The 10,491-nt window shown below is 37.6% G+C and overlaps 1 protein-coding gene across 1 annotated transcript in view; it reads right to left on the bottom strand.

Moving 5' to 3' along the window:
* Positions 1-5,487: 5,487 nt before the first annotated feature.
* Positions 5,488-10,491, bottom strand: part of LOC140235683 (histone-lysine N-methyltransferase SETDB1-like) — a 42,497-nt gene continuing 37,493 nt past the window's right edge. The window contains exons 25-29 of the mRNA XM_072315703.1: positions 9,567-9,902; positions 8,472-8,591; positions 7,190-7,290; positions 6,729-6,817; positions 5,488-6,045 (exon numbers count right to left, since the gene is read on the bottom strand). Coding sequence (XP_072171804.1) covers positions 5,928-6,045; positions 6,729-6,817; positions 7,190-7,290; positions 8,472-8,591; positions 9,567-9,902 — 764 coding nt within the window. The 3' untranslated portion in view covers positions 5,488-5,927. The remainder of the gene's footprint in view (positions 6,046-6,728; positions 6,818-7,189; positions 7,291-8,471; positions 8,592-9,566; positions 9,903-10,491) is intronic.

Here is a 10,491-nt window from a genome sequence, read left to right as displayed (position 1 = left end):
TTTTTTTGCTCTTTCATATTTCATATGAGGTTTCTCTTTATCTCACCAAAAATGTTAGAACCCTGAAATTAGGTGTCAGCCAAAACTATACGATCCCTTTAAAAGGAGACCTCCGGATGATTTTCAGAGTTTTACATTCGAGCAACTATAAATTAGTTATACTAAGGACAAAGTTTGGAAATTTGTGATAATTGTGATGAAGAATAAGAATATTTTCAACATTTAGAACAAAATGCAATGAACAAGGATGATGACATGGCAGAGTCACCATAAGAATGCATGAGTTGGGGCTCGAGAAAGCAGAACAAAAGAATAAGGCATGCAAAGATTATGCACAGGTGAACTCGCAAGCAAGCGGTATTGTAATTGAATTTCACTGCTAAATTTCTGAAATATTATGTGAACCTCCTATGTCATCAACCTTATATGTTCAGTGTAATTTGTTGTAAGGTTTTTCAAAGTATCGTTTCTCTGCTCGCGAACCACAACAAATTCAACTCATCTAAACATGGAGTTGTCGATTTATGTCTTACATGATTGGAAATGATGAAAATCGTCTAAAATGTCCCTTTAATATGGGTAGGGACCCCAGTACAACTTAATCGCGTCAGAAGAAAAAAAAAAGCCAACACATACACGTATCATAACTCCAATTTACAGCGCCAAAGGGCTATGTGCTCACGTCACTGTGGACAAGTTACGTGTGCTGTATTTAACAATCATGAAACTCGGTCGAGGTAAACTTTGTCATTTCATGTGAGTTCGTAAACATCATATCTAAATATTCAATTGTCGTTAAATCTGTACCGTTATCAGTCATCCATTACAATAATGCATACATGAGGTGGGAAACGAATGCACAGTGTATCTTGCTCGGTGAACGGGAGTTCACGTCCGATTAACGAATTGCAGTCAACAATTGTTTTACATGAAATGACCCATGGTAGTAATTAGAGAAATTTGACAGTTCATAGATAAATTTCTGTCTACTTTTTTTGCTGTAATAGTTTTGCTGAGCTTGAAACAACGGTGTCTACTTTTGAGATCGTAAACATGTAGGTTGACCATGTATGAATACATGACGTTTAGATAGTTGCCACCGTCTCGCTATAAGATATATATATATATATATATATATATATATATATATATATATATATATATATTTAATGTTTCTTGGGACATTTGCTTCACTTTTACATCTGCCAATGAATGAGGTTAGATGCTTTACATCCAAATGCCGTTAATTTGGTTTTTGTTTTGTATGTTTGTAGGAAAAAAACACCAAGAGTTGTCAACTTATTTAATTACAACTTTTGAACTGAGAGTACTTATCGTTTGGTTAGAGTAATGATATTATAATCTTCGGTTTTGACATTTCGTTTCCCCTGCTTTCTTTACAGGCAGGGGACTTCGTACAGTATAAAAGAAAATCGATGAAAATAGAAAGTGATGGATCAAAATTGGATGTAATACTCTAGCTGCCGTCATCAAAGAGGACGGACGGGTTTCCACTACTCGTTCAAGCAAGATAAAGGTAAATTTTCATTTTACAAAAAATGCAATGTTACTTGCTATTAGCAGGCATTTCAAAGTCACGATTCACACACACACACACACACACACACACACACACACATACACACACACACACACACACACACACACAATTCTATTCGGATCTCATTTGGCATTATACATGTAAATTTATAGGTTCTGTTTATGTTAAAATATTTCAATGCTCCGGTGTATGCCAGATCGCCCGGGATCTGATCTAGGGTGATCCGGGAAGAGATCTGTGTTGATGCTTTGGTTATTCTTGGACATACGGGAGGCCAACACGGAAACTTTTGGAGGTCAAAAACGTCTGGCATCAGATCAGGGGACTGTCGTGTTACACGAGCAACCGGGGATGATCCGTGTGGCTGCTGTGTAGCTGCCATGTTTATCCGTGTAGATGCTGTGTTGATCAGTGTTGATCCATGTAGATGCCGTGCGTGTTTAGTATAGTCGCTGCACTCTTCAAAAGTGAAAACATAAGTTTTGGTAAGGGTTTGAGAACCCGTCTTGCACTATTGCATATTTGCTTGCAATATATCGAAAGAGGCTATCAAGAAATTTACCGGGCTGACGCGATTTGCCGAGAGATGAGTTGTTTTGGAGTATTTTGAGATCTAATGTTAAAATCGGTATACCGACTTTTATTCCAGAGAGATCCAGGTGAACTCGGTCTCAGTAACAACTCAGATAGGGATAATTGATTGAGTTTTTTTTTTTTTTTTTTTTTTTTCAGCTGCATTTTCAAGGTTATCACCAATAAAAGAAAAGCTTTTTGATGTACATTTTGTATACTCTTTTGCTACTATTACAGCTAGTAACTGATCAGTGGGAGTCAGTGGGAATGCTGGGGATGAGTGTTCTGATTCTTGTGAGAATCATTCAGGGAGGTGATTCATTTAAGAGTACATTATAAATCTATTGTTGTGTGAAAATTATTTGCTTCAGAACGGTCTCATATTCAAGTTATGTGCAGTTTAACAACAAGCCACTGTCAGGCATGGTACTAGTAACCTGCAAACATTGAACTGCATACTACTTTAACATGAGACCATTCTGAAGCAAATAATTTTCACCCAACAAAAGATATGAAGAGTTAGTTCGCAAAAACCGATAAGTCCATTTTTGAAGATTTTGAAGTACGGTCTCTGTCATAAAGTACAAAATAATACCTTTTAAATGATATATTGGTCACTACATATAAAGGTACATTTTTGAAGTTATGGTCAAAAGAAGCCAAAATTGTTTTATTATTCTATTTATTTTTCTTGACCTTTAATCACAAATATTTCCATTTGGCAAATGTGGACTTATCGGTTTTTGCGAACAAACTCTTCATAAGTACTCTTAAATGAATTCCACAAGGATTGGAACAATCATCCTCCAGCATTCCCACTGATTCACACTGATCAGTTACTAGCCATCCCCAATTTGTGTCTTGGCACTCAATAAGATTTACACACCTGTATCACAATTTCAAACGTGCTGAAATCTGCACTGGTCTTTTTACAATGATTTTGGGGCATTTATTACTATTTTTGAATGCACAAAGCAGCTATCAAACATTTTGGTAACCAATGAAAACATAGGTAAAATTAATGTTTATCAATACACAAAAAATGGTGTCCCTCTTCAATGGGACAAGTGGTGATTTGTGACGATGAACTTGCCATTTTGTGAAATAACAAAAATACAATTTCATCACAATGGTCATTTTGCACTATTCTTATTTGCAGACCTTCCCATGCATGTCTTTCTAAATGTGTTTCATAAGAAGGGACAGCAAAAATTAATTACTAGTAAAATTCCAAAGACACATTTGTAAGACAGTGACAAATTATGTATTTATTGTTCATTGTGTCTGTATATCTCGCTGTCATTTTTCCACAGTGTTCAAAGCCAAAACGTCAAGACAAACAAGGAGTTGTCGCCATTGGGGAAACGAGTCAGTAAGTGTGAATTCTTATATATGGTAACATTAAATGGATGACTTATGAAATAGTACAGAGCATACCATTTTAAGAGGAATTCAAAGTTTATTTGATGAAAATCCGGTTTGGAATGACTGGAACATCCAAAAACAAAAAGTAAAACATAGCGATATAATAAAGTGAGGGTCCCACACTTACTAGAGTCGCTCTGTTTTGGATATCTCGGCCATTTCAAAACCAATTTTTATCAAATAAACTTTGAATTCTTTATGGAATTACACGCTCTCATATTTCATAACAGATTTCTCATTATCTCACCACAAAATGTTAGAAACTGGAAATTAGATCTCAACCAAAACTACATGTATACGATCCCTTTAACTTATGAGGGTGGTTGTCGGTGACGGATCCAGGGGAGTGGACCTACTTTAGTTTTTGCCAAAATAAAAGCATACAAAAACATACACACACACACACACACACACACACACATCCACATACACAAATCCCTGAATTCATCAGATATAAATTAACACAAATAAAGTTACCTTCACGATCCTTTTAGACAGTCAGTATTTGCATATTCATTTATTTTACACACTTCAGCTCATTTTTCCCACACCCGCCACAATATGACAGTCCATCCTGTAGGCTTCATATCAGTTTTCTCAATATATCAGGGTTCAGGGTAAAAAATAAAACAAAAAAACAAAACAAAACAAAACAAAAACAAATACAACGAGCATGGATCTAGAAAACCACCTTGTTACAAGATTTGTCACGTCCAACCTCTCTTTAAACAGCAGAACCTTGTTAAATTGAGGATTTAAAAACAATGACACATGAGTTGTTAAATAATTTTCTCACTATATCAGCGCACAAAAACAATGTAGTATTAAAGGGGAAATCCAATCCAAATTGAGTTAGTCTGATAAGAAAGAGTAAAATATTACAGGTTCAACAGTATAATTTTGATCGAAATCGGATGAAAAATAAGAAGTTATGACATTTTGAAGTTACGCTTTTTGGGGGGTAAACAGTTCTTGAGCAGTCAATATGAATATGCAAATGGCAAAGTGAGCATGTTGTTCCCTCACAAATTATCATTTTAATAATTAGTACATACAATTTTGAAATTTCCAATTTTTCATTCAAATGCAGTTATGCCCAAGGCTCAAATCCTCGTATATCTAAGTGATCACTATTATAAAGTTTTTCAAACAGGAATAAAATCATGTTTCAGACTTCAATGACAAAAAGATTGATTTTTTTTTTTTTTTTTTTTTACACGATTAATAGAAAATTGTGAGGGTATGACATGGTTAGCTCACTCATTCGCATAATCATATCCACTGTACAAGATTTGTTTTGCAGAAATTAGCAAAACTTCAAAATGTCATAACTTCCTTATTTTGACCTCTTTTTTTTTTGACCTTTCGACTTTTGACCTTTTGGCAAAAAAAAAAAAAAAAAAAATTCCCAGAGAATTCCTGTTGGGTCATACATGCATACACCAAGTTCAAGTTCAAATTTTCACGACCGTTTATGGGCTTTCAGCCAATCACACTACAGTATAAATGTAGCGAAGCCAGGACTGTCGTAAGCCTAGCTGTGTAGTCTGATCGTATAGTGTGCGGTCTCAAGTCATGTGACTGGTCACATGACCCGGCTCGTGTCTCTAGTTGTGCGACCAGTCTGATCGTGTAGTGTAGGTGGGCTTTAGAAGAGGGGGTGCTGTTATCATTTCATCACTACTCCGTTTTTTTTTTTTTTTTTTGTGTGTGTACACAGGATTATCAAAATCTTGGTTTCAGTTGATAATTTACAACTGTCATTTTTGTAAGACCCTGATGTTCCCCCCCCCTCCACCCCGAGAAGATGCTACTATAATCACAATGAATTGGTGTACTGAACATAACTCTCTTTCGATGAAGTTCAAGTATCCCCCCCCCCCCCCCCCCCACTAAAAAAAAAAAACAAGAAACAAAACACTGGAGAAAGTAATTACTGTAGGAGTCTTTGAAAACACCTTGGAGAATAACAAAAAACTTTTTTCTTCAGGGAGTAGTTTCAGAAATCATTTTTGGATGGACGGAGACCTGTAGAATCTGTGCTTTCAAAGACTTCTCTTACTTTTCCTTATAGGGAATGCCCACTGATATGAAATGAGACAAATTCAGAAAAGTCTGTGAATACCACTTGACTTTCAGCCTTCACCAAATCGCATACACACACACACACACACACAAACAGACAGAAAGGAATTTTCAAGCACCATCTTGTTGCGAAATATGTACACCAATTTTTCCAGTCCATGGATTCAGAACAAATCTTCACGTAAAAAAGAAAAGAAAAGAAAAAAATACTGTATAGCGTCAAGAGGTCAAAATGACGTAAGAAAAATGCGATGACAACAGTGCTTTTGAGATGACGCTGTCGTCATAGCAACCGGCCACGGCAGTTCGTGGCGCCACAGAAGCACTTAATCTCTCTCCCGGGAACGCATCCCACCTCGTAGTTGTAGTCCCAGTTCAGCTCCACTCCCGCCCGGATGTAGCTGATAAAGATGAAGATGGAAAATATTTACAAAAATGTTAAGAGTAATACAATTCTACTAGAGAGCACTCCTGTTTATAAAATGAAAACAACTATAACTAGAAAAGCACTTGGAGAGCACAGACCTCCGCTATGCCAGCATCTCATTTCCACCCTTACACGCATGCAGTTTCCCAAAATAGAAGCCTTTTGTTTACATCATTAATATTGCACCCCACCTTGCCAAAGCAGAGCAGGCGCCTTAGTGCGTGTATGTAAACCTCCAATATGCACAGCTTGAACCCCATGTACGTTGACCATATATGTCAAAAGATGAAAAATCCTTCAAGAATCCATAACAATTACTGGATCAAGCAATTTTGGATCTGACATGCACTTTCAAAATATTGCGTAACTTCAGAACCGCGTACCCGGGCGTTGCGAATTTGGTCTCAAAAGTTGGGCAAGACTTCAAAGACAAAAAATCATGAAACGTCACGACGCGAGATTTTTTCGTTACAGATTTATCATGAAAAAATGTCAAGGGGGCCAAAAAAGCCCCCTCCCCCCCCCCCCCCCCCGTCTTTTATACAGTTAAAGCATTGACAATACAGTGAACATAAGGCCATGAATGCATAATTGGAATTGTTTTTTTCCATTAACTTTGGCGAGACAGGGAAGGGAAAAATGGAAAACCAGACTTACTCAGCAGCGAAGAATGCTACCCATGGGAACCGCAGGTCGTGAGAATCCACGAAGACGTTCTGAACGAATAGGTTTGGCCTGCAGCTATGCTGTGGGGAAAGTTTCGCATAAAAGCCTTGTCACATACCACGTGTGAGTCATTCAAAACACAAGTAAAGCACAAACAAGACCAATGATATTCAGTCAATCCCAAGGACATACCAAAGGATATGTACTTCAGAGTAAAATTTGGTTTGGACTTTGCCAAAAACAAACTTTTGGGCTAAAGCCGGGGCAAATCGTCAAATCTCACAGGAATTTTACCTCCCATTAAACCTCTGAAAATGTTACTTTTTTCACATACTTTTTTATGACATTGCTGCTTTTTCTTGAAAGGTAAGATTTGCATGTTCTTTAGAACCACAAATATTCTATATTCTACAAGCTCGAAGAAGTCAAACTTTCCACAGCACTTGACTCACGTTCAGGTATCGTCCCAGGTTTCCCATGTTCTTGGCGTCCATAACGTAGCAGTGCTTCTCTCCAAACAGGCTGCGAGTGTTCGCCGGTAGATCCACTTTCACTGAAAATTTGAACAACACAAATACAGAGTAAATCCCTTCTATAATGAACACCGTATATAACAACATTTTGTAACAACAAAGTAAGAAGTCGGGTCCCATAATGCTGTAAATAACGGTGCATTAACAGCATCAATGCGTTTTGTTTTGTTTTGTTTTTTCCGGTCGAGAGGTGCGGATACTGCCATGCAATGGTTGGAGATAATGCTGACGTGGTGCTTGAAATGAGTAAAATGTCTGGGGGACACAAAACAGTAGGAAATATACAGCAGAATGCCTAATAAAAAGGGATAAACCTAAAACTTGATTTGGGGAAAACACAATCAGAGCCAGAAAAGCCAATCGAGATTTGGGCAAATTTCTTTTCTCCTCTATTGCAGAAACAGATTACATTCACAGGCATAATCGTAATGTCACTTTTTTTCTTCCTTTCTCAGTAATACCTAATCACAATCCGCACCTCCTTCATAATCACTGTGAATAAGATGATAATATGACATTTATTTCAAATTATGTTCCTATAAATGCATCATTTTAAATATCATTAAGTTTCCTCCAGTGTTATTTTCATCATATCACAACAAAACAAGATGCTGCCTGCTTGCTCAAGGCAAGTAAAACTCTATGGTGGGCAAGTAAAATAATGGATGCATGCCGGTTACATTTATCTGACACTTGTCTAGATATGTGACCCTGCACCACAAAACCACTGAAGGGGTATAATCGTTACTGTAAAAGTGGACTCTTTTTGCGCAAGTAATTTTTATGCACTTGGCCTGGGTAAAAGGAAGTTTGCATAATTGTAATTCCACTGAATCAAGACATTTATTAGTGGAACATATAACATGCCAAAAAATTTGCGTGTTTTTATTTTTGCACTGGTTTCTGGTTGCACAAAATATGCAAAATATTTCCACATCGCAAAACTCTCCACTTTTACGGTATAATATCTGTAGTTTTCTTCACATTTACTAGTCCTGTAGCATGGATGAATTTGTTGTCATTATATAGACCAGTTCCTTTCCATTGCAGTGTGTGCTGCCAAAGATATTATCTTCTGTGGCTGTCTGTGAAATAAAAACCACACAAATATCATCTTACCCAGAAGAGCACGAACAATTATTGGTAGGAAAAATCATGCTTTTATAGTAACTGTAATTGTGAAATTGATGAACATCATTACCTTCTTTCTTCTCCTCCTCCTCATCCACTGGTTGTGATGCGGCACCAGGGCTGCCATGGTAACGCAGTCTCTTCCTTCGGGAGCAGGTGGATTTCCTGGCACGCGGTCCCGTGATGACTCCTGAAAAAAAAAAAGGGAAAAAAAATTACCCCCATGGTAATATCTTACGGCAATTTAAAGGAATCATAAAGTTTGGGTGAGATAATGAGAAACCTTTTATGAAATCTGAAAGAACATGTAATTCAAAGAGGAAATCAACATTTATGTGATGAAAATTGGTTTTGAAATGGCTGAGATACCCAAAACAGAGCAATCCTTGTAAATGGTGGGAACCACCTTTTATTACAGTCACTTTGTTTTACTTTGTTTTTTCGATGTCTCAGCCATTCCAAAACAGATTTTCATCGAATAAAGTTTGAATACCTCATAGAATGGTATGCTCTGTATCATTTCATAAGTGTTTTTTTTTTTTTGTATCTCACAAAAATTTAAAAGCCCAATCCTCATCTCCATCAATATTATACCATCCCCTTAAGATTCAACTTTTTTTCTAAACTGGTAAATACATTGGGGCGGACAATGTCATCTAAAAGACAGAGATGTAAAGGATTTGTCCAAAAGTTATGTCCTGCAAAATTTTGCTGAGCCGAGGGCATGCACATCAATTTTGCCTTCCAGCCCCCCACCCTCGATGTCAACTGTCAATTGTGCAATCTTAACAAAAATCTGCATACACTTTGCTTGCTACGTCATGCTTCTTTAGATGAAGATAGCAAGACAAGAAATACCAAGGACCTCCCGCATTCCCTCTCTCCTAAAATCCAGACGAGAAACCAAATGTACTTTCTCATTTTTACTTGGACCAAAACAAAGTCTTTGACTAGCACAGTACCAGCACGTTACCTGTTCCCAAAGTTGTTGTTATTTTTTTTTTTTTGCATTTCACAGTGTTTTGAACTCTGATACAACAAACTGTTGATGATTACAACAAAATGATTTCACTGGTCCAAAGAATGTTGTGACAAAAAAAAGAAAGAAGAATAACTGTACTCCTGAGCAATGATAACATCATTGATTCTAAGCAGGGATGCTCACTTGGCTTCACTAGTTTCTTATCATCAGTCTCTTCCGTCTTGGGCTCGTCTTTTGTTTCCACCTTCACTCCATCTTGGCTCTCTTCCTTCACGGCGGCTCCTTTGTCCGAGATCGCCAGCTCCGACGTCCTCTTGCTGATGGCGTCGTCTTGCGAGGCCGACGGTTCTTGTTTGATGTCCTTAGCAACGGGCTTTGTGTCGTCGGCGGTTTTCTCGATTTTCACTTGCCCCGGATTTGCAGCGTTTTTTGGCGGATCAACTGAAATGATCTGGATGTCATCGTCGTCATCGTCATCGTCATCGTCATCGCCGTCGTTTCCTCCTCCTCCTTTCTCCTCTATCCAAGAGAGAACATCAAGACAAACAATAACATTGTGTCCATTATTTGAGTAGTAGCCATGATAAAATCATGGGCATACATGCTTAGGAGGAACTCAAACCCAAGGCCCCTTGAATTCTAGACAAGAGTCATAACAGACACTATTTGTCAATAAAGGGCAATTTGTCAATCATAGATTGTGATAAAACAGCTAGACACAAGAATCATAGATCAAAAAAAAAAAATATTTAGCTGAAGTGACCATAATGGACATTGCTTGATCGTTGCTATCGTTTACTACTGTTTAACTTACTTCACCATCAAGCATACTTGTAGCTGCATTCACAGAGTCAACTTAGTGGGGATAAGGACTGTGATCTAAATCTTGAGCTTTTCCTTAAGCGTTCACAAAGACAGAAATAATCCCGCTAATTGCCAATCGCGATAATTGCCATCGAATCTGCACATGGATTGTTCTTGCACGTCACGGTGGTGTGGTGTGCGCGCTGTTGTTGGGCTGCACACACTGATGTGCACTTTGAATGATGGGATATAAAATCTTGAGATTTTTCGCTCCAGTGTTCACACAGTCACCACAGGGAAAACT

Source organism: Diadema setosum, chromosome 12 (assembly GCF_964275005.1).
Source record: "Diadema setosum chromosome 12, eeDiaSeto1, whole genome shotgun sequence".
Lineage (NCBI taxonomy): Eukaryota > Metazoa > Echinodermata > Echinoidea > Diadematoida > Diadematidae > Diadema > Diadema setosum.
This window is presented reverse-complemented; position numbering and strand designations above follow the sequence as displayed.